This window comes from Nilaparvata lugens, chromosome 7, assembly GCF_014356525.2.
Source record: "Nilaparvata lugens isolate BPH chromosome 7, ASM1435652v1, whole genome shotgun sequence".
Classification (NCBI taxonomy): Eukaryota; Metazoa; Arthropoda; class Insecta; order Hemiptera; family Delphacidae; genus Nilaparvata; species Nilaparvata lugens.
Window position 1 is genome coordinate 35,753,323 of NC_052510.1, and position 25,844 is coordinate 35,779,166.

General features: G+C 37.7%; 2 protein-coding genes across 2 annotated transcripts in view; both read right to left on the reverse strand.

Annotated features, from left to right (window-relative positions):
- Nucleotides 1-3,626: 3,626 nt before the first annotated feature.
- LOC120352394 lies at nt 3,627-25,687 on the reverse strand. The gene is made up of 2 exons (XM_039432640.1): nt 25,639-25,687; nt 3,627-6,285 (listed from the first exon to the last, which is right to left on the reverse strand). Exon 2 carries the CDS (start codon nt 6,281-6,283, stop codon nt 5,450-5,452), a length of 834 nt encoding a protein of 277 aa, XP_039288574.1. The 5' UTR covers nt 6,284-6,285; nt 25,639-25,687; the 3' UTR covers nt 3,627-5,449.
- LOC111050196 (organic cation transporter protein) overlaps nt 13,631-25,844 on the reverse strand; it is a 293,656-nt gene continuing 281,442 nt past the window's right edge. Inside the window, exons 12-13 of the transcript XR_005571820.1 lie at nt 15,356-15,470; nt 13,631-14,640 (exon numbers count right to left, since the gene is read on the reverse strand). The gene's annotated coding sequence lies outside the window, so the exon portion shown is untranslated. The remainder of the gene's footprint in view (nt 14,641-15,355; nt 15,471-25,844) is intronic.

Consider the following 25,844-nt stretch of genomic DNA (forward strand, 5'->3'; position numbering starts at 1 on the left):
GCACATATTCGAGATTGTAATGGTCAGCTTTGTGATGTTCGTTTCTTGATTGACACCGGGAGTCAGTGTCATTTTGTTACAGCCAAATTTGAGACTACCATTCCAGCCCATGAAAACCGTTGTTCGTGGATTCGGTGGTGGTACTAGTGAAGTTCGAGGTCGTACTTGTGTGTCGATTCAGTCGAAGTTGGATCCTACCGTCAAGTTTTCGATGGATGCCACAGTGGTAGATAAAATCATCGACAAGTTGCCTTCTTGTGAAATCGACAGATCCAAACTTCATCATCTTGAAAATCTCACACTGGCTGACGACAAATTCTACCTTCCTAGTAGAATAGATGGCATCATTGGTGCAGAGTTAGTTCCTCACTTGCTACGTGGGAGTCCTAGTACAGGTGAATCGCACGAATTGATGACTGTTAATAGTGTCTTTGGTCACATTCTGATGGGGAGAGCGCCGATTCTCACTTCAACAAAGAATGTGTCGAATTGTTTTACAGCCATCTGTAGTCCATTCGTTGGTAGTCCATCATTGGATAGTTTTGTGGAACGTTTTTGGGAGTTGGAATCGTGTCCTGCACCAAGCTGTCAACTGAAACTGGACGAGTTGGAGTGTGAGGTAAATTTTCGGAAGTCTGTACATCGTGTGAATTCTGGTCGTTTTGTTGTTGCCTTGTCATTTGCAGAGCCGCCCAGCAGCTTGGGAGATTCGTATGCTGTCGCTGAACGCCGACTGCTGAGTTTGGAGAGACGACTAGAGCATGACAGCAATACTCGTATTTCATATCATGAAATATTGATTGATTACCTACGTCAGGGTCACATGTCATTTGTAGCAGATCAGACAGACCGAGGTGGTTACTACATACCGCATCACGCCATCGTGAAAGCAAGCAGCACTACCACGCCCATCCGAATTGTATTTGATGCTGGTTCCAGAACATCATCGGGTTTGTCATTGAACCAGGTTCTTCATGCTGGTCTCAAATTGCAGACTGACATTTTTGTTTTGTTAGTCAATTTTCGTTTGTTCCCAATCGCACTAACTGCCGACATTAAACAAATGTATCGACAGATATTAGTGGAGGATTCCTGCCGTCGTTATCAGCGTGTATTGTGGAGATTTTCGCCGGAGGATCCGATCGAAATTTATCAGCTCAATTGTGTTGTTTTTGGTGTTTCAAGCTCTTCATATTTGGCACTTCGCACCGTCCACCAGCTTGTAGAGGAGGATGGAAATCGTTTTCCAGCAGCCAAGGCGAGAATACCAAGAGACATGTTCATGGACGACTTAGTCACATCTGTCGCCACAGAGTCAGAGGCCGCGGAGCTGTATCATCAGTCCAAGCAGCTGTTTGAGGGAGGAGGTTTCTCGCTCACAAAGTGGACGTCAAATTCACCATCAATGCTGGAGAAATTCTCGGAGGAAGAGAAATCGTTTTCGTACAAGGATTTCGAAGCAGACAACTCCTTGGCTATCTTGGGATTGAATTGGCAACCTAGTACTGATCTGTTTCAGTTTTCCGTCAAGTGTGGTGAGGTCGTCGCTACTAAGCGTTCTATTCTGTCAGTGATGGCTCGTATCTATGATCCACTTGGTCTCTTGTCACCGTTTACATTATTTCTCAAGTGTCTTGTCCAGAAACTGTGGAAATTAGGAGTGGATTGGGACGAGAAGCCGCCTGAGTCTATATGCACTCTTTGGGAGAATTGTCAAAAAGAGTTGCCTCTATTATTCAAATTTGCTGTTCCACGTCACGTTGGTTTGTTTCAGGATTCTCACATCAGTTTGATTGGTTTTTGTGACGCATCATTGTCGGGTTATGGTGCAGTTATCTATGTGAAGTCGCAAAAGGAGAGCGAGGAGTCAAGAGTTGTATTATTGTGTTCAAAGTCCAAGGTAGCACCATCTAAAGTTGTTTCAATACCTCGTTTGGAGTTGTGTGCGGCACAGAACACAATCTTGTTGGCAGAACTCATGAATTCAGTAGTCACTATTATTAGTGAACGTTGTCGTGTGTCTCATATTGTTGCACTCTCTGATTCGACAGTCACCTTGTGTTGGATTAATGCTCCATCCGCGAAATGGCAAACTTTTGTTGGTAATCGTGTCGCAAAAATACAGGATTCTTGTATACAGGAGTGGATGCATGTTGCCGGAATTGAAAATCCCGCGGACTGTTTGTCTAGAGGTTTATCACCAGTTGAGCCTGTGAACTTTCCGTTGTGGCTCTCAGGTCCATCATGGATAGCAGAGGACGAATGCGATTGGCCCGTCCGAACTGCAATGGAAGAGATAGTGGATCCACCGGAGGCGAAAAAACCGTCAGTGTTGACAGTCACAAAATCTCCTGATTGTAACAGCAATGCAATATATTCATTGATTGGTCGTTGTTCGGATTATGGTCGTCTTTTGAGAATTGTGATTCTTGTTCTCAAATTCTTACGAATCTTACCCCAATCAGAAGAATCAGATTTCGATGTTGCTGAGAGGTATCTATGTAAAGTGGTACAGAAGATACATTTTTCATCTGAATTTGTGCAATTGGAGAAGGGAGAGGATTGTTCTATGCGCCTACGTCGCCTGTCTCCATTCATTGATAGAGGTGTGATTCGCGTCGGCGGTCGTTTGTCTCATGCTGGACTGGAATTTGAGACTTGTCATCAGATGATTTTACCAAAATCTGACGCTTTCGTATCGATGTTGATTGATTATCATCACAAGAAGAATTGTCATGCTGGACCTTCGTTATTGTTGTCCTTGATCAGACAGAAATTCTGGATACTGTCTGCTCGCTCTATTATTCGTATTTGTGTTTTTAAGTGTAATCGTTGTTTCCGTATTCGACCTAGTAAAAAATTATATCCACTCCCAACTCAATAGTTGTTGTGATTGTTGCATTTTTTTCTTTTGTGTTGTTTTTTGGTGTTGGTGTTTTGTTTTTTTTTTGTCATGTCTGGATTTTTTCCTTTCTGTGGTTTTTTTTTCAGTTTTGTAACTTGGCTGAAAAATAGTTTTTCAGAGGCGGGGGTATGGTCTGGCCAGAGCATTTTTGAATTCTAGCGCCAAATCCCAGACTACAGTTCTGCCCGTAGCAGGCTTGTGCGCTAGTGTCGATCGTCCAGCTGTTTTGGTTTGTCGAGAAAAAAAGCCCGAGTCATCTTGTTCTAGTCGACCAGTCGTTGTTCTTGATTTATCAGCCCGTCGTCTTGTGCAAGAGCAAATTTGTATTTTGTCATGTAATTTCCATCGGAAATTTCTAGTAATTGATTGTTTAAGTGTCGTGTGTGTGAATTATAAATATAACATCGTAAATAGTGTTAAATTGAATTAATTTGCATCAGTTTTGAATTTATAAAGAATCAGTTTGAGCTTAGTTCAAACATAGTACAGTATACAGAGCCTGCAAGTTGAACACGGAAAACCAGCCTGGAAGCGAAAACCTATCTTTTTCCCAGATTTCTTCCCATCTCGAATCTGACCAAAACACCTAATAAAGGCTTCGAAGGGCAAGTAGACAAAATTGGATTAAATCTGGTGAGTTTTTGCTCTTTTTATTGTTCATTAATGCAGAGTTTGACTGTACCAATAACCTGGCTCAAATTGAAGACCAAATTTTGCTCCTTGTTAGTATTTGATAAATTGAATAGTAAATTACAGTCCTCTAGTAGCTCTAGCCTGAGCTTTGTTCAGAACAACAGTAGTCTATACTGAAATAGCCTAATTGCAAAATGCAGAGACTAAGCTTTAGCAATAATCAAAGAATAATAAAAAGAATCAAAAGGATTGATAATTGCAATGTTCACAGAACATTCATGAATTGATTACAAAAAAAACTGACAAACAGTTCTCAAGAGCAATTTGACTTATCAAATAACTCAAAGATAAAGTGAGGTTGAATATGAACAACCATGAATTCCTAACCTGAAAGATAAAAACAATAGATTAGGGCAGTATAAAAATACAAAGTGGATGATACAAAAATACTTAGCTGTGGAACATAAATGCAAGAACCAAGGTCCCGGTTTGGTCTAGGGCCTTCAAGGACAGCGCGAGCTTCCAATAGCTCGAATAGGGCACAGTCAAGGTCCCGGTTTGGTCTAGGGCCTTCGAAGACAGCATGAACTTCCAATAGCTCGAATGGACACATCAGAAGAGAAACAAGATTCCAACTTGTTTGAAATGCGGATGAAACAGCAACCAGTTGTAGAGGAAGAGTTTACAATTAATCTTTCTAAGAATATATTTCCTGAGTCTTGGAAATATTCAGTTGCAATGTTTGTAAAATGCGATTTACAATTGAGAGTCACTTTAAACAGTGATATGGGCAATATATCACGAAGTATCAATAGAATGAATGATGGGTAAACTTTCAGTCCCAAAATTTCAAATAAAGAATTACTAAACAAGTTAGCACTTGATGTAAAACAAGAGTCTGCAATATGTAAAACAAATTTAAACTTGTAGGTAGATGCGGTGACACACGCAAGCAGCCATTTTGAGAATGACGTAATGGAAATAGAATATGTAAAATTGGAACAAGTGTTTAAGTCTTGAGAAACAAAAAATAGCGAGAATGTCCAACAATTGAAATAAACAAACAGGGCGAGGTGAAACTATTTTCACGAGAGATGAGAGTTCAAGTTGTAACTTACACGCACAAGAGTTCCGAACACATTGACAAATTAGAAATGAAATATCACATGAATTAAATGTCCGAATTCCAAAGTTGATGGCTCCAAAGAACCGAAAAAATGTCTCCAACAAATAAAACAAGTAAAACAGGGCGAGGTGAAACTATTTTCACGAAAGATGAGAGTTCAAGTTGTAACTTATACACACAAGAGAGTTCCCGAGCACATTGACAAATTAAAATTGAAATAGTAAATGAACTACTTATGCGATTTTTAAAGTTGATGGCTCCAAAGAACCGAAAAAATTTCTCCAACAAATAAAACAAGTAAAACAGGGTGAGGTGAAACTATTTTCACAAATAAAGCAGAATAATTGGAGACACACACGAAGTTGCTGGTAGAAGCCAAGTGACGAGCAGCGAAGGACAGGAAATGGAAAGCAAGCAGGTGCTACCTTGATCAAGAAATCACCAATAAAAATGATCTATTAAAAGATGCAAAAAATATCTGGAAGCCAAACAACAAATTGACAAATACAATAATAAATGACAAAGGCTTCAGAACATATCCAAAAACTAGAACAACGATAAATAAAATGTGCAACGGGAATACACAGTATCAAGTCAGCAGTGGACAACTAGCGCTCCAGCTGCAAAGATACAAACTAATAACTACCACGCAGAGAAACATGACAATACAAATCAAAATATCAATAAAAGAGATTGTTTGAAGATGGGGAATAGTTTTAACATAAAGTGGGCCCCGTTGGGGAATTCAAAGAATTGCCCAAGAAAAAAAAAGTATATGTTAAAACTTATTCAACGTCTTCTTGATCTTCAACGATAGGTAGAGGTGCAATACTGGAAATTGCACGCTTGACAATTCCAGACTCAGTAAGCACCATCACAACTCGTACCTTCCCATCCATGCCAGGAAAAACCTCAGTGATGCGCCCCAATTTCCAAACAGCGGGTGGAGCACCAGGATCCTTCAACAATACCAAAATTCCAACAGCAATGTTGTCTCTTGAAGACGTCCACTTGTGTTTTTGCTGCAAAGTGACTAGATATTCTTGTGACCACCTCTCCCACAACTGCCTATTCAAATCCGTTATCATTTGCCAGTGTGCAAGGTGATTCACATGCTTTGTCGGTTGTGATTTCATGGGAAGTGCATTTATAGGCCTACCAATCAAAAAATGTCCTGGTGACAAATACGCTAGGTCATGAGGGTCTTCAGATAATGGGGTAATGGGTCTAGAATTGAGGATAGCTCCAATTTGAGCACTTAGAGTATGTAATTCTTCAAAGTTGAGAACTTGCTTCAAAGTAACAATCTTGAAAATGCTTTTGAAACTTCTGATTGAGCGCTCCCAAAGACCACCAAAGTGAGGTGCGCGAGGTGGAATGAAGTTCCACTGAATTCTCCAAGAAGCTGCTGACTTCTGTAACAAATGTTGATTCCGTGAATCATCCAAAAAATTGTAGAGCTCTTGAAGTTCACCACTGGCTCCAGTGAAAGCAGTACCATTGTCAGAATAAATGGTGTTGGGCATGCCACGAATTGATGTGAACCTAGTTAATGCGGCGAGAAAGGCTTTAGTTGACAACTCAGTGACAACCTCCAAATGCACAGCGCGAGTCGCCATACAGACAAATAATGCAATATAAGCTTTGCTGAAAGATCTAGACTTAGGACCGCCAAGCCTTAAGTTGAAAGGTCCCATATAATCAATGCCTACATTCAAGAAAGGTGCAATAATATTCACACGAACGGCTGGCAATTGCCCCATAAGCTGAACAGCTTTATTTTGTGAAAAACGAAAACATTTTATACAAGTGCGCAAGATGCCTTTGACTACACTCCTGGTAGATGGAATCCAGAAACGCTGGCGAAGAGAAACCATGGTGGCCTGGACTCCAGCATGGCACAAATGTTGATGGGTGCTTAGGATTAAAGCCTTTGTGAATTTGTGCTTACCAGGCAATAAAATTTGATGCTGAACATCAAATGGTACATCAGCATGCATTAATCTGCCTCCTACTCTAAGCAGGGCATCTTGATGGATAAACGGTGAGAGAGAATGGATTTTACTCCGCACATCCAGCTCCTCCTTTGCACAAAGACGCTGCAACTCTGATCCGAAAAATTCTTCCTGAACACTTTTAAGTATATGGAATTCAGCGTCTTGAATTTCTGAAACTGACAATTCGCCTACATGATGCTCCCTAGTACCCTTAACATTGTGAATGAAACGCAAACAAAAGGCAAGAACATGAATCATTTTGATAGAGCTAGGAATACGAGTGAACAAAATTGAAAATACAGAATCTTTGACGTTACTAACTGATACAAGACTGGAAAAAGTATTGACCACTTTCAATTCAGGTTGTTCTTCAAAACGTTCTTCCAAGAAACTAAAACACTTTTTTGCCTGGAATTCAGATTGCCCCAAAGTGGACAAATTGTCCTTACGTGGAAGTGATACCATGAATCGTCCATCTTCCATACAACAAGTATTTTCGGAATAATGCCTTTCAACTTCAGCTCTTTCAGTAGTAGGTCGAACTACTTCTGGCAATTCCTCAATTTTCCAAAATTTTTCAATTTGACTGGAGATCTCACACTTTGAGATGAAATTTGGGTATACATTGTTGGAACTAATAACTGGACGAAGTAACTTTAATGCTCCAAAAATAACCCAACCTAGCAGGGTGTTTTGGATAATGGGGTGACCAGGACCTACAAAAATTTGTCCGTTGGTCATAACCGCAGCAAAGACAGATGCGCTCAACAGAAGATCAACTCCCTTAGAGCGAAAGAAATTAGGATCAGCCAATCTGATTCCTCCTGGAATATTGAAATTAGAATAATCTAAATCAAAGGGTGGAATGTTCAATGTGATTTTATTCACTACAATAAACTCCTCAGTACTTGACCAATTTTTGTCTGTAGAACTGACAGTGACAGAATTTACAACTGAAGTCACACTAGGACTACCTGACACAGTATGAATTACTGTCTCCTTACTTAATGATGGAAGTGCTAAATGAGCAGACAAACTTTCAGAAATCAAACATGAGTCGCTACCAGAGTCCAATAGTGCACGACACACAACAGGTTGATTATTTACATCAAAGACAATGACTTCTGCTGTAGGCATAATTGCAATAGCAGATTTCAAGACAGTATTCTCAGGTATCTTACAACTAGAATTAACTAAAACATGATTATTAAAAACATCACCCACAGGTGTTGATAGTGACTGTGAATGCTGTATTCTGCCAGCAGGATTCACACCATTGCCAGATTGGGAGACCTCCACAGAGCGCTTCCCAGATGCGTGACGATTGAATTCCCCAATGTAATTCAACAATGCTGACGAATTGGCCATAGAAGCCTTTGAACTATGAGCAAGTTCAGATTTGTGCTGCATAGAACAGGATTGAATGCTATTTGATAGGACATTCTTACTATTTTTCTTGTTGAAGTGGAATGAAGAATGATGTAAAAGACTATGATGTCGTTTACCACAAAGTCGACATGAGCCCATGCAGAGATGATCCTTAACATATGGCTTCAAACAGTTGAAGCATAACGATTTCTTTTTAATTGCCTCACCACGAGCTGCAGGAGCGATTTGCAAAAAGGTAGAACAGCCAAACACATTATGGCCTGTATCCTTACAAAACAAACAAGTTGATACTTTCTGAAATTGATTATAAGCTTTGAATTTGTTATGATTAGAACTCTGTTGCAAGCTAGCAGATTTGACAGTTTGCAACAATTTAGCATTGTTAGTGTGCTTAAGCATGTCCTGCTTATTTCCACTAGAACCTGATGAAATAGCCTGTGCTACTTTTTGTTGCCCTTCCATAAGACTTCCATCGATGGTACAGGGGTGTTAGCTATAAAACGTTCCCAATCTCTCAGGGTTCTAGCATCAAAACGTGAAGTGAAAAGATGCATATATAGCAGGTCTTTGATGTCTACTTTCAAATCAATGGATTCTAAAGCATGAATGTTCGTTTTTGCATGATCAATAAAGTTCCGCCAAGAATGTGCAGAATTTGAATCAAGCGAGGGTGGCATTAATATGGCAGAGACATGAGTTTGTGCAATTAAACGTGGATTATCATACCTTTGCTTCAGTAAAGCCCAAGCTATATCGAAACGTCCATGCAGCACATTTAGAATTCTATTGAGTGCCTCACCACTGAGGGCTTGTTTCAAATAATGAAATTTGATACTTGGTGTCACAAATACATTGTCAGCAATAATACTAGAAAATGAAGACCTAAATTCTAGCCAATGCTCGAAATCCCCATTGAATGTAGGGAGAGGAATTTCAGGTAATTTGAAATTTTGCAAATGAGCCACCGGCTCTTGCCTCATTTGAGGTGATGATTGCAGCTGATAGCTTTCCCCTGAAGAGGGTGATACTTGAACTTGAGGTATGTCCTTTGAAGAGGGCAATGCTTCTTGAGAGTTGTTTTGCCTTACACTTGATTGTTGATTTGAACTAAATGTATCAGATACAATCTGATTTTCATTACAATTTTGTAACTCATCATTAGATTCAATTGTTTGATGTTGCATTTTTTCATGATGTGACTCAAACGCTTCACAAACAGAAGTGAGTCTTGCAGCTATGCTAGTGAATTTATCCATTATGTTATCATGAACATCCTGATCAGTTGATTCAGGATCAAGTGAAAAATAAGCTTGATCATAGGCCTGCTCTAACACTGATAGCCTATTTCTTACAACTAAAAAATTGTGATAATGCTCATTAGTTTCATTTACAGCTTCAGAGTGCTTTTCATAAAGCCTTATAATTTCCCTACCAATATTAACCCATTTGTTAATATGAGGGCTCACTTCGTTATCTGATGGCATTTTGAATACCTGAAGATAGCAATGTGCTTGAATAGAGTTGTCAGATCTTAAAAACCAAATACATACATATGCTGCTGGTGAACACTTGACACTAGAGATTGTCTCTAAGTAAAGGATGCCTTCAATTTGAGTATGGCACAGGTAGCGGTTGGCTTGAACTGGGTTCAGATGCAGTATTGCATGGATCTGTGCAGTTTTGTGTTCGTTCACCTCACAAGCAGTACAAGTTGAATATTTCATGATAACGTGTCGCAGCGCACCGAGAGAAATCAAGTTCCTTAAACCAGGAAAAGAAATACATTATTTACAGCTAAGACAATGTTATACAACATACAATGAGAAAAATCCAGAGAATACCTTATCATTTGGCATACATTTAAAATCAAGATTTTAATCAACTGAACAATGATCAAATCATCTGGCACGCGAGGACCAAACAACATGTGGAATTTAGTCTTAGAAAAGAGTGGTCTGTATAAATAGGAGAGAATAAATCAAATTCTAAAATAAGAGAAACAAATGTGTCTTGATTGATTTGACACGCGACTGAAACTCCACATGAGTGCAAGAACCATTGTGCATTCAAAAACCTGTGCACTGGAATGAATGCAAAACAGATTTAGGCAACTCAGTATTAAAACTAATCATTAACATGTAAGCTAAGGTGAAATGCCAAATGAAAAAGTAGGTTGGTAAAATACAAAACTTTAATCAGCATTAAAGAATGTCAAAACACATGAATACGAGATAAGATTGAATAGATGAAGTAAATTTAACAATTTGAAACAGTAATAACTTGAATGATTTGGATTTTAATTATCAATGAGTGACAGTAAAAGGTTATGAATATAACAGCAATACACATAGAAAATAATCTATCTGGTATCAAAAATAAAATAATGTAATGGCTACTAAACAAGCGTTTATAGAATACCAGAGTCTATAATAAGTAGTCTTTAGTTTAAACATAAGATTGTCAATTCTAACAACAAACAACACCTAGGAAATTTGAGATGTAAATATGTTGAATTGCAAAGCGTCAACATTTGAACTGGTTTGATACTAACAAAGAAAACAAGTAGGTTGAAATTAACCATAAGGTTATATGAATAACAGTAGTCTATACTGAAATAGCCTAATTGCCAAATGCAGAGACTAAGCTTTAGCAATGATCAAAGAATAATAAAAAGAATAAAAAGGATTGATAATTGCAATGTTCACAGAACATTCATGAATTGATTACAAAAAAACTGACAAACAGTTCTCAAGAGCAATTTGACTTATCAAATAACTCAAAGATGAAGTGAGGTTGAATATGAACAACCATGAATTCCTAACCTGAAAGATAAAAACAATAGATTAGGGCAGTATAAAAATACAAAGTAGATGATACAAAAATACTTAGCTGTGGAACATAAATGCAAGAACCAAGGTCCCGGTTTGGTCTAGGGCCTTCAAGGACAGCGCGAGCTTCCAATAGCTCGAATAGGGCACAGTCAAGGTCCCGGTTTGGTCTAGGGCCTTCAAAGACAGCATGAACTTCCAATAGCTCGAATGGACACATCAGAAGAGAAACAAGATTCCAACTTGTTTGAAATGCGGATGAAACAGCAACCAGTTGTAGAGGAAGAGTTTACAATTAATCTTTCTAAGAATATATTTCCTAAGTCTTGGAAATATTCAGTTGCAATGTTTGTAAAATGCGATTTACAATTGAGAGTCACTTTAAACAGTGATATGGGCAATATATCACAAAGTATCAATAGAATGAATGATGGGTAAACTTTCAGTCCCAACATTTCAAATAAAGAATTACTAAACAAGTTAGCACTTGATGTAAAACAAGAGTCTGCAATATGTAAAACAAATTTAAACTTGTAGGTAGACGCGGTGACACACGCAAGCAGCCATTTTGAGAATGACGTAATGGAAATAGAATATGTAAAATTGGAACAAGTGTTCAAGTCTTGAGAAACAAAAAATAGCTCCACAGAACCAGTCGAGAATGTCCAACAATTGAAATAAACAAACAGGGCGAGGTGAAACTATTTTCACGAGAGATGAGAGTTCAAGTTGTAACTTACATGCACAAGAGTTCCGAACACGTTGACAAATTAGAAATGAAATATCACATGAATTAAATGTCCGAATTCCAAAGTTGATGGCTCCAAAGAACCGAAAAAAATGTCTCCAACAAATAAAACAAGTAAAACAGGGCGAGGTGAAACTATTTTCACAAATAAAGCAGAATAATTGGAGACACACACGAAGTTGCTGGTAGAAGCCAAGCGACGAGCAGCAGAGGACAGGAAATGGAAAGCAAGCAGGTGCTACCTTGATCAAGAAATCACCAATAAAAATGATCTATGAAAAGATGCAAAAAATATCCGGAAGCCAAACAACAAATTGACAAATACAATAATAAATGACAAAGGCTTCAGAACATATCCAAAAACTAGAACAACGATAAATAAAATGTGCAACGGGAATACACGGTATTAAGTCAGCAGTGGACAACTAGTGCTCCAGCTGCAAAGATACAAACTAATAACTACCACGCAGAGAAACATGACAATACAAATCAAAAAATCAATAAAAGAGATTGTTTGAAGATGGGGAATAGTTTTAACAGGCATAAATATTTACTGATCAGTGACCTAATGATCGACCGAGCCATACAATGTAGAATCTGACCAAACACCATGGCAGAAATTTATTGTGGCAAAACAGTATGCAATTTGAGGAACTCAAGGTCTCACGTGGCTAATTATTGTAATGTATGAAACAACTAATAACCTATAAAAAATTACTTAGCATGTAAAGAGCATATTTAAAAACCCCATCAAAAATAATTAAATGTATTAAGGAAGTAGGAGGTTACTGGGCGCATGAATACTGTAATAATTTGCATGCACCAATCAAATAGTGGCAATTGATAGGCGGCAATAGTGAGCTGATTCAAATATATTTGTATATATTTCTACAAATAATAAGAATTTGTAAAAAATTGTTGTATAGTCTATGTTTTGGATATGGCCCGAAGGCAAAGAAATTATTAAATATGTAACATAAGTAATAATTTAATATTTTAGTACAGTCTATTTGAGCCTTGAATGGCGGAGGAATAGAATATTCAAATTTTATGCAAATTTAGAAATCGGAAATGAAAATTGTAAAATTGAGAAATGAGAACCACACTCGCCTGCCAACTGCCACCATGAGAGGTCACTAAAAATTATAGAGCATAATACCTTGCTATATCTTGTAATAATTTAAAGTTAAATTGATTTACCAAATTTCTTATAAGACTTTGTGATGCTCTTATAAAGCAAAAGTCATTTTTAAATAATTTTGTACCCCTTGGAAGAGACGACTCTGGCTACAATAATCCAGGACCACCAGGAGTTGGATTGACATCAGCAGCTCATAAGAAAATTCCGACACGTGAGTGAAAAATATTGAAATAGTGATAGGGCGCCCTCAGTGCTTCGAAATTACATAAGAATCAAAGCTAGCTCGTCGAAAGGGTTTTCTTATAAATTAAGAATTTGGTAAAAAATACTTGTGCAAGTAAATGTAGTATGAAAGGTATTTTATTAGAAAAGTAACTAATCAATTCATATATCGGAAGATCTATCAATCAAAGAAGTATAAAATCTAGGCTGTTAATACATATTCATATGATCATTAATTTCTGCAATATAGTTTGCGATAGTTTATTGTAGCTCTGATTCACTAGATGAATTGCTCTATTTATTCCTTCAGGTGCCGAATCTTGCACCCTGAGATAAAAAATATATTTATTACAAAGAAATCTATTAGAAACTATAGAATTTAATATATATATTTGGATTACTAGTTGTCAATTTATCAAGCTGATTTTAAGAATTTAGTTTTAATGGAATTGTCCAAGTCGACAGGTATTGGCAAGCTGATATCGCAGCTACATGCAAATAAATGCATATGATCATAAAAATAAAAGCACATGGTAACGTTTCGTGCTATAAAATTTAAAGAATAGTATTCAGCCTGTGATATTTTATTGATTTCGATTATTGTTTTATCTTATATTATATATTTTTTGTCGCTCTATATATTTTCTGCTCTGATTTATTTTTTGCAATATTTGTTAATATATGTATCAAATTGTTTATGGTGTGCGATTTATTTTTATTCCTCAATACTATAGGATAAGTACCATATATATATTTTTTAATAAATTATCAGTATTATTTTTATAAGCTCCTGTATGAGCCCATTAATGTATGATGACAAGAATATGTCGTACCAAAGTGAGACTGTATCCTATAAAAAAACCATGACCTGATTTTTATAATTATTAAAATATTTCATGCTCTACCAATTGATGCCAAGCAGGAGGCTAATCGTTATTTAACTATAAAAAATAATGTGACATAAGAACTTGGCGACCGAACATGGGACTGATGATGAGAGCTGAGCTCATTAAATAATTATTGAAATAAGGTCAAGAACTATATTGATGATAATAACTAAAGACAAGTCTAGTCATATTGAAATTTGTTGTGGATGGATAATAGAATAATAGATATAGGAGTATTAAGGAAGCAGGCAGGTTACTTTTTGTATTACTTTTTGCGGAATTAATAGCTTTAAATAAGGAGAAATTATATGTTTTAAAGAAAATTTTATATTATTATTATTATTGTGGAAAATATATTTTATAGAGAGAGCTATTATATTTTATGGGCCTAAACTGCCGAAATTTAGTCATAATTATTTTGTATATATGGTTGGAGAACAGTATGTTAGCTAGTCAGAAAATGACAATTGAAAATATAAATAGCATTATTATATTATAAGAGCTTAAGTAATAAATAGGTTACCTGGCTTGTAATGTCCATAGGCCTATCCTCATTTGTGTCCTCACTAAATATTTTGTTAACCAAAACTTTCACTTTTTTACAAACACTTGACACTTAATCCATTTTTAAAATATGAGTCTCTTTTCGTCCACGCAAAGTAAGGTAGCAGACACACTGCAGACGGCGGTAGTAGCGGTGATTGACGCTGAGGGGGGCGCGATGGAGTCCAATGCCCAGATATCTCCAATCACCGCCAAGAATCCTGGGAACAGTAACAAATCATTAAATGCTTGCCAAGAAACAATAAGGAGGGTTATAGTAGAGGGGATGATCAAGTCATTTTCTAATAGTTTAGAAAAAACAATGACCACAGTAATGAAGGACTTAAAGGCGGAAATGAGGGACATGCAGGAGTCATTGAAGGATGCGTCGGTAAGGATGGGTAAGGAAACTGCGGACACCATACCAGCTTCTACCACTGAAAACCAGGAAATAATTACAACCGAATTAGCAGCAAAAATTGATACAGTCACTTGTGAGTTAAACGAAATAATAGATAGCCTAACAGCACAAAACACCGCGCAGATTCATGAAATAGCTACAAATAGGAACAATAGTCAACAGAATAGTACACAAATAGCTCACCCAAATTCTGATATAAATCAAAACAAAGTACAACTTAATTCATTGGAGACAGCCGTTGGAGAACAGCAATTATTTGTATCTGAATTAAATGCCGAAGTAGTAGAAAATGAAACGAAAGCTACTTGTCACTGGAAACAGGCCAAAGAACAGTTAGTACAACTCGAGAGTCAATTACATCAATTTCCGTACGAGGATGTAGAGCCTATCCCCGTAGCAACGTTTGATTTACTGCACAGTTTCAATGAATTAGGCCGTTTTGACAATACAGACCGCTATCTTCAACCTAAAGAATTTATCGACCAAATAAAACTAGTACAATCCCTAACACCCACCTCTTGGAATTTTTGGCGTCTTCGATTATCCAGTTTGTTAAGCGGTGAACCTCTGATGTTCTTCCAGATCCATAATCACGAATTCAGGACGTTGAACGAATTCAGTGCAGCTTTCCTGGAACAATATTGGAGTAAAAATAGACAAAAGGATGCACTAGCCAATATCATTGCTAGCGAATATAATTCTAGGACAGACGACACATGCATCAATTTTGTTAATACCCTTAAACTGAAAAATGCTCAATTAGATGAGCCATTAATTGATTCTGTTTTATCAAATATAATCATAAAAAAGCTACCTTTTCAAGTCAGAACAGCATTAACTACACAGCCAATAACTAGTTGCAAACAGCTGATAGATCATTTATACAATATACAATCTATGATGGCTATATCAAATCACCAGTCAGATCAAATGTATGCACAGAATCAAACTAATTCAAAGATCAATCAGTATGCCAGGCAAGTTTATCATTCAGTACCATATGATTGCTCACAATCTACCCCTCAATTTGAACGCCGCAATGATCATAAACACAATAATAATTGGAATGATAGAAGTTTTCAAAATCGCCAAACAAACCATTATCCACAGCAAACCTATCAAAGAAATTATTATGATGAACATGACCGTTTAAACACTAATACTGGATATACTCATAATAATTACAATAGAAGCTATAGCCTGCCACTACCACAAGTAAGCACAAATCACACCACCATACATGCAACTATAATAAACCCACAACCAGAGCATACTGATCATAGAGGCAATATACCACCAGACACAGAGAAGACTACATCTAAACAATTACGAATATATGATAACCCTGATACAACCCACATAAGTTCAGAGAAAATAGATAGAGAAAATAAGGATACTACAGCATCATATGCCACTTTTAGAAACAACTTACCGAAAATATCATTAGAAAAACAGAAACCAACACCAGATAAACCACCACCAAAAACCAGCCGCAAGCAACAACCCATTTTAAGTATATTGTTTCCCCCTGAAGAATCACTACCGACTACAACCCCACAACAAGAACCGATCCACTACAATAATGCCGAAATCCCATCACTATCAAATGCAAACAGTCGCCAGGAGGAGACCGCCACCGCACCCACGCATCAATCGACCCCACCAAGGCACCCCAAGGACCCCAAGATAGAAGACTGAGAGGACGGCATCCGGGAGAAGAGGAGCGCCCACCGCAAGGCCCAGAGACGGAAGCGCCCGAGGACACCCGACCGACATCAGTACCAAGAGGACGGCATTCGGGACACAAGAAGCGCCGATGGAGGCTGCATCCACGTTTCAAACGCCCGAAGAAGACACTGGACCAACACCAGGATGGAGGACAGGAGACCGACGGCATGCATCTGCGGCACATACGCTTCAAGAGAGCTAATCAGCAATGTGACCGGAAAAATGGGCCAAAGGAATGGATTAAAAATGGAACTGGTAACAAAGCAACTATGGATTCATGCCGGGAAAATAATGGAGTGGACTACTTATGGAGATATATGAAGGATAAACAGTGTTTAAGAAGAGTGAAAGAAGTAAGAAATAATGTAAATAAAAAGGAAGTAAATAGCTATTATATGATGAGAAGTTATACTATTAAAGAGATAATAAATGTTCTGATATATTGTATACTATTTGTTATGGCTGTGATATGGATAAAAGACTGTGTTGTGGATAGGATGGAAAATATTGTATTGTTGTTGTTAGATGAATCTACTATTGATGATTGGAAATTTAATATTATAAGAATGTTTATTGTTGTTGGCATAATGATTTATAACGAACTGAGATCGAGAATATTAAATGAAAATAATGAAAGGAAGGCTGAGTTAAGACTGCAGGATGATTGGAAAAAGAACGGATTAAAAGAAACTACCATAAATGAAGCGAGGAATTGTTTAAAAGAATACACAAGATACAAGGGCTTTAAATTTATGATGAAAAAATTATCAATTAGGACAGCCTCATCTATCAACAACAAATGGATAGCAGATAATTTTTCTAACTCTCATTTAAGTGATTTATTTTCCTCCTCTAACACCGTAATTTTCGCGTTAAGCGTTTGAATGTCTTCCTTAGTAGCAAGTTTAGAAATGTTTTCCTCTAGAATATTTTTAAAAGAGTCCATTAATTGTGTAAGTGACATATTTCCGACCTTTTGCTCACCCATATTTGCAATCTGTTGACGTTTAGCAAGATTCTGATGCACTTCTGGTGAATTTCTAGAACGCTTCTTACTTTCTGAACTGGATGAGCTCATCTGCCTCCCGTTAACACTCGTTAACCACAGGATTTAATTCAATATTAACTCACTATTTATAATTCTAATAAACACCTGAACTCACGAAATTAATAGGTTAGCAGAGAAAAGAACCAGCAATTTCACGCCGCAAAAACGAAAGTCTTGACCGGTGAACACTGATAAGAGAGCAAACTAAGCGACCGTTCAGCTCGGTGTCTCAATCGGAACTCTAATTGGATTGATTCACTTTAAACATCCAGCTTGAATCAGAATCTGATTGATCTAGAATCACAATAGAATCGAGCTTGCATTTCGTGGAAGGTGTGCCAGGTGGCCTTGAATGGGGGGATTGCATCCAGCATGCATTTCAAGCCTGAGTCAAGACTGCATCTCAATCCTGATTCGACCGTTCATCTCGGGCATGAATCAAGCTCACAACGCGGCCTTGATTTTAGCTCGCAGCACCAGCCTGATTAGAGCCTGCATTTCGAGCTCGAAACTGGCTTGAACGATGTATAAACGGACTCTTGAATTTAACTCATTTCGAGCTAAACGCATGCGAATGAAATCTTGAATCAAGCCCTCACGTTTAACAAAACGAGCTTGTTTTGATTTCGATTCAAGTTGATTCTGCTGATTGGGGCTTGACCACTTTGTCTTCGAGTTTTTGCTACTGTTTGTTTCCACTCATCTTTTCATACAATCTTCTTCCTTGCACCCCTTTCAACACTATCATCAAGTATAACTTGTCGACTATTCATTCTTGATCACTTGACCTGTAAGATACCTGTAATATACAGACAACCAAACATAACCTGGCTTGGCGCTCTGCCCTCCTCAGCTGCTGGCATGCATTGTATTACAAATTAAGTGCTGCCAACTCCAAAAATTGAAATATTAAACAATGATTTGGTACACTTGTAGATAAAAATATGGCAAATCATTTTTTGCGTTCTCTGGAAGAAGCAAAGATCTTAAAGATATATAGACCCACAATGCCTATGCCTTCCCAATGATAGTGGTAGATTCATGGAGGATTGGCAGCCTTGATTGTGGGTTGATTAGTTTGTGCTTTCCTCCCCTTCCTCCTCTCCCAAAGAGGCAAGATAACCTCTCTCCCTCGCCCCTCCTTCATCCTCCCCGTTTATCTTTCAACCCAGCACTTCAAGAAGCGTGCTTGAGAAGTCAACATCGTTTCGTTCCGTTTCTCCTGTTCCGTGGCATTCGAGCTGAACGCAATTACCTCGTTTCGTTTCGTGATATATGTTCAATATCATATAGGCCTACGCATGAAGACAGGATATCGTCAGCAGTAACTTCTACACACGAGATACAGTCCACTTCCTCGCCAGTTCCAAGGTTAGTGCCAATTAATAGACTTACTTTTGGGGCTGTCGACGTTTTCGTGAATTAAATCTTAACTGTACCCCAATCCATAGGTTTGGGGACAGGACGGGATTACCGCATGGTCCTCCGAGCCGGATCCAAGGTTAGTTAAAATTAGAGACTTACTTTTGGGGCTGTCGACGTTTCCGTGAATTAAATCTTAACTGTACCCCAATCCATAGGTTTGGGGACAGGACGGGATTACCACATGGTCCTCCGGGCCGGATATGTTCTATTTCCAAGAGATTTATTTTTCAATTTAAATTTCAATTTGTTAATAGTAGAGTTACTTGTTGATACATGCACTGATATCCATGTTAAATCCAGTTACAAAGTTCCTTTCCAAATCTCCTTGTTTATCTAATCAGTTACTTAGTTACAATGGCAAGCCCACAAGCCTTGCTTACTATTCATGTGAAGAAGAAAGAAACTCTGTTTAGCCGTGTTCAACAAGCTTATGACTTGTTGAAGGACATCAATGATCCTAAAATTCAATCTCAATTTTTGATAAGAAGCATATCTATTGAAAATACTGTGAAAGAATATTCTGCACTTAGATGAAATCAATGAATTATCTATTCAAGTTTAACCTACTAAAGAACCTGAATATCAATCACTTACCGTTATTGATAATTTATCCTGTGCAATAATAAATGCTCGTGATAAATTGAATCAGATTAAAAATGAGAAACCGAAGGAGAAAAGTGAACCCTCAACTTCAACCTCTCATTCTCCCCGTTTGAACATGATATTACCTCCAACTGAAATAAAACCGTTTGATGGCTCTGATATTTCAGACTGGCCTAGATTCAAAAATATCTTTTCATCATTGATTGTGGATGATAAATATTATTCTCCTGTTTATAAATCTCATATTTTGCATAATTTGTTGAAAGGTGAAGCAGCCAGAGTAGTGAAATCTTTTCAGATCAGTAGTGATTTTGATTTGGCATGGAGAACTCTATGCAAGCATTATGTAAGTGATAGGGTGCTAGCTAACTACTATGTAAATGAGATTTTGAAAACTAGTTCAATCCCATTTGAACCTTCGTTACAATTGCTTCACGATTTTCTCGTTAAAGTAGGTGATAGTATTACCACTCTGAAATCGTTGAAAGTTCCTGATTTGGCTGATTATATCTTGTACTCATTAGCTATTCGTCAATTAGACAAAATATCACGTGAATCGTTTGAGCTCGAGGTAGCTGATAAGAGCTTTCCTTTCTGTCAACAGTTGATTGATTTCGTGAATAAGAGAGTTAGATCTTATCAATTATCTGCATCTGATGTGCCATCTGTTAATGAACAAAAATCTATCGAAAAGCCGAAAAATAAGTCTTTTCAGAAAAAGGTTGTCTTATCTACTCAGGCTGATAACAGCATTCGAAATAAAAGCAGCTCAGTTACTTCTGGATTAAATGATAGTGCTGAAACAAAATGCTCATTTTGCAACTCAATGAATCATTCGTTATTCAAATGTCCTGCTTTCTTGAAAAGAGATCCAAAAGCTAGGAATGAATTTATTAAATCATTGAGAGTCTGTTTCAATTGTTTCTCCAAATTTCACGCTGTAAACCAAACCAAGTCTAAATCGTTGTGTTATTGTGGTCGTATGCATAATAAATTACTTCATTATCTTCGTACTAGTGATAATAGCCGTTCGAATTCTCCTGTTTGTTATCAGAAGTCTACTGATAACATCTCTAAAGTTGCTTTGAAATCGAAATCCATTGATTCAATCACTCAAACTGATATCACTATGAATGTTGTTGGGAATTCAAATTCTTCTAAGCATTGTGGTATCACTGATAATGTTATTGATAAGTCATTAGTTTAATTCCTAAAACGAGTGTTGTTCTAGGTACTGCTCAAGCAGTTATTAAAAATTCATCTGGTTCGTTTATTGGTGTTCGTTTAATGATTGATTCTGGTAGTATACTGCTAATTTCATCACAAAAGATCTTGTTATGAAACTTGGTTTATCTGTTCATGATTGTCATCAAAATTTCTCTGGTTTGAATTCCTCGAGTGTAGGGAATTCTTCTGGTGTTGTTAAATGTTTGTTGAAACCTAAGGGCTCAAATCACCCTCGTCTAGAAGCTGAGGCTTACGTGATTGATAAAATAGTTGGTTCATTGCCCCCTATTTATCTCAGTTCAAAAGTGCAAAATGAGTTGAAAAAATTCAACCTTGCTGATCCTGTGTTCTATGAACAACGTTCCATTGATCTTCTATTGGGATGTCAGTTATTCAACAAAATATTACGTCATCATAGTCAAGTCTCATCTAGTGAAGAGTGTTCATTTTGTGTGATTCCTACCGTGTTTGGTGACATTATTTTGGGTGAATTTCCAAATCATTCCGGTCTTCTTAATCAGTCATTGACTGCATTAATGACATGTCCCACCTCTGAGAACACGTTGAATAATTTGGTTCATAAGTTTTGGGAAAGTGAAGAAATTTCTAATTATAAATTTCCTAGTCCCAATGATGAGTTTTGTGAGAAACATTTTGCTGAAACTCACACGCGTGATACTGAAGGAAGATATGTTGTTCGTCTCCCTTTCAAAGTTGACACTAATCAACTCAAGTTTCATGAATCTCATGATGTTGCTTTAAATCGTTTTCTGTCGTTGGAGCATCGTATGCTGCGTGATGCTCGTTTGAAATCTGATTGCGTATCATTTATGGAAGAGTATCTTCTTTTGGATCATATGGAAGTTGCTAAAAAACCAGGTAAATATTTTATTCCTTATTTTTGTGTATTCAATCCGTCATCACCTACAGCAAAGGTTCGTGTTGTATTTGATGGGTCTGCTAAAAAGAGTCACATTTCGTTGAATCAAGTTCTTCATTCAGGTCCAAAATTGTTAAATGACATATGTGATGTGTTAACTAGATTCAGACTTCACTCATTCGTATTCACGTGTGATGCTACAAAAATGTATCATGCTATCCTCGTTGATGAAGAAGATTGTTCTTTCCTTCACATATTGTTTCCTAAAGATCCTTCCGATGATATTGTCGTTTATGAGCTCAAAACAATCACATATGGTTTGAAACCGTCTGGTTTTCTTGCTCAACGTGCTCTCATTCAACTGGCGAAAGATGAAGGAGATAAATTTCCGTTGGCAGCAGCAGCTATTTGTGATGATATATATCACAATGATTTTCTCACAGGTGCTAATTCGTTGGAAGAAATCTGTGAAATAAAATCACAACTTTGTAATCTTCTAAACTGTGCTCATATCAAGTTGAATAAATGGAGCAGTAATTCTCCTGAGTTCTTGGATTTGATTCGTTCTGAAAACACTCAAGTACCACTTCATATCAGTGATGAGCCTAACTCAAATGTGAAAGTTCTTGGCATAATGTGGAACCCAACTACTGATTGTTTTCATATTAAAGTCTCCGTTCCAGAGTTTCAAAAGAAAAACTCTAAGCGCACTGTTCTGTCCGTTATCACGCATCTGTATGACCCTCTCGGTTTTATAGCTCCAGTAATATTCAAAATGAAATGTTTTATACAAGAGCTGTGGAAGTTGGACATCGATTGGGATACGCCGATTCCTGTTGACTACAACGAATGCTGGAACGAGCTGATGAGAGAGCTTCCTGCTCTAAGTTCAATTTCAATTCCTCGATGCGTTTATGACGATGCTTTTTCTTGTCAAATACTTGGGTTTTCCAACGCATTGCAGAAAGGAATCTGTGCTTGTATCTTCTTGAGACTTGTGTCGTCAGAATCTATGGTGAAAAGCTTCCTGTTGAAAGCTAAAACTAAAGTTGCGTCATTGAAAACTCTGTCTATTCCTCGATTAGAGCTTCAAGCTGCGTTGTTGCTTTTGTGATTGTATGTTTCAGTCCTTCCTTCACTGGAAAAAATCAATCTTCAATCTATGTTTCTGTTCAGTGATTCAACTATTGTTTTATCTTGGTTGCATATACCTCCTTACAAGTTGCAAACGTTTGTTGCAAATCGTGTTGTGAGAATATTAGAGTTGACTAATATTTCAGATTGGAATCACATTGGTACTGATTTCAATATTGCCGACGTTGGATCAAGAGGCGTTTCTCCCCAAAACTTGTGCAATTCGCAAGATTGGTTCAATGCTCCAACGTGGTGTTCTAATTTGTTGTCATGTTGGCCGTTGTCATCTATGATTTACCCTGCTACTGAAATTCTGCCTGATGTGAAACAAAATAAAGGTGTTGTTTTGAATATCACTGAAGAGACTGTATTCAGATTACACGTTTCTCCTCATACATGAGATTATTACGTTCCTGTGCTTATGTTTTACGTTTCGTGAATAACTGTAAAGCATCAATTAGTGGTGTCTGTCGTAAATCAGGCGCACTTAGTGTTCAAGAGTTGAAATGTGTACAAATTTATTGTGTTAAAATTGTTCAAAAATGTCATTTCAATCGTGAACTCGACCTATTGAAAGAGGGTAAACCTTGTGATAAGAGTTTCCAAAAATTGTCTGTATTCTTGGATTGCGATGGTGTGATTCGTGTTGGTGGCAGATTGGTAAATAGTGCTTTAGGATATGAAGCCAAGCATCCTTGTTTGATACATAAAGATAGTCATTTTACTAAACTCCTCATTGAGTATTATCATATTTCTCATCTTCATGCTGGACCAAGAATAGTGTGTGCTCTTATTCAGCGTTATTTTTGGATTGTTGGAGCACACAGTGTTATCAGAAATGTGATTTTCAATTGTACTCGTTGCCGTTTATTCAATGCAACTCCTGTTGCTCCCGTCATGGGTGATCTTCCCAGCTCTCGTGTTGTTCCCAGTGCTCCCTTTCTGAAGGCTGCGGTCGATCTAGCTGGTCCTTTCACTGTCAAAGAGAGTATTCGGCCCAAAGCTCGTACGTAGGCTACAAGGCATACTTTGCACTGTTTGTCTGTCTGGCAACAAAAGCTTGTCACATTGAGGTGCTTACAAGTCTTTCATCCGAAGAGTTTATTAACACTTTACTAAACTCCTCATTGAGTATTATCATATTTCTCATCTTCATGCTGGACCAAGAATAGTGCGTGCTCTTATTCAGCGTTATTTTTGGATTGTTGGAGCACACAGTGTTATCAGAAATGTGATTTTCAATTGTACTCGTTGCCGTTTATTCAATGCAACTCCTGTTGCTCCTGTCATGGGTGATCTTCCCAGCTCTCGTGTTGTTCCCAGTGCTCACTTTCTGAAGGCTGCGGTCGATCTAGCTGGTCCTTTCACTGTCAAAGAGAGTATTCGGCCCAAAGCTCATACGTACAAGGCATACTTTGCACTGTTTGTCTGTCTGGCAACAGAAGCTTGTCACATTGAGGTGCTCACAAGTCTTTCATCCGAAGAGTTTATTAACACTCTCCATCGTTTCGTTTCTAGGGTGGATTGCCTAAAGAAGTATTCTGTGATCAAGAGACGAATTTCAAAGGTGCTGCGCGACAATTGAAGGAAATTGTTGAATTTCTCAGATCATCAGAAAATCAATCCAACGTCTGTGATGCGATGTCATCTAAAAGCATCCAATTTCGTTTTAATATTCCACATGCTCCTTCCATGAATGGAATCTGTGAGTCTAATATCAAAAATGTGAAATTCCATTTGTTTCGTGAAGTGGGAGATTCGGTCCTAACTATTCTTGAGCTTTCCACTCTGTTGGTGAAAATTGAGGCGATACTCAATTCGAGACCGTTGTATGCGCTCTCTTCATCTCCTGATGACTATGAGGCGCTGACTCCCGGACATTTCCTTGTTCGTCACCCTCTGTTGGCAGTTCCTGAAATTGACGTGAGTGATGTCAATGAGCACAGACTGTCTCGTTGGGAGAAGGTTAATCGCTTCACTCAGAGATTGTGGAAGAGGTGGGAGAGTGAATACCTCCACACTCTTCAACAGAAGAATAAGTGGTTTGAGAGTGACACAAACCTTCAGGTAGGGCAGTTAGTATGGATTAAAGAGGACAATTCATCACCCTTATCATACCCGTTAGGTAGAGTCACCCAAATCATAAGTGATGCTAAGGGTGTTGTGCGCTCAGCTCAAGTGAAAACTAACTCTGGTGAGTATGTTAGGCCAGTTAGGAAACTTGCCCCCATACTTCCCTATTAGTTTAACCCACACACCAAGTTTTCTGTTTTCCTTTCCTATTTCTTTTTCCCTTCGTTTTTCCTTTTCTACCGTTCAGTGCATGTTGTTTTGTTTTTATTTTACTTTTAGATTTTAGTTTTTTTTTGAGTTTATGTTCTTGGAAATGGGGCATTCCAAGGCAGGCGGAGATGATGGATTCACGGAGGATCGGCAGCCTTGATTGCAGGTTGATTAGTTTCTGCTCTCCTCCCCTTCCCCCTCTCCCAAAGAGGCAAGATTACCTCTCTCCCTCACCCCTCCTTCATCCTCCCCATTTATCTTTCAACCCAGCACTTCAAGAAGTGTGCTTGAGAAGTCAACATCGTTTCGTTCCGTTTCTCCTGTTCCATGGCGTTTGAGCTGAACGCAATTACCTCGTTTCGTTTCATGATATATGTACAATATCATATAGGCCTACCCATAAAGACAGGATATCGTCAGCAGTAACCTCTACACATGAGATACAGTCCACTTCCTCGCCAGTTCCAAGGTGTAATATTACATTTTTTCTCGATTGGAATCGAATCTTCAATTTGAGATCTATAAAACTTTATAGTAAATATCAGAGTAATCGATTATGGACAACTTTTTGACTGAGAATTTATCGTAAATGATTGTGTTGCATATTCCATTGTGTCACCGAGGCTGGGTTGACAGAATTAAAAAGATAAATGGTTTATTCAAATAGAGATGATAT

What these genes read in the sequence shown, in the direction of transcription:
- LOC120352394 (XM_039432640.1), bottom strand. Translation starts at nt 6,283, where the DNA reads ATGGCGACTCGCGCTGTGCATTTGGAGGTTGTCACTGAGTTGTCAACT.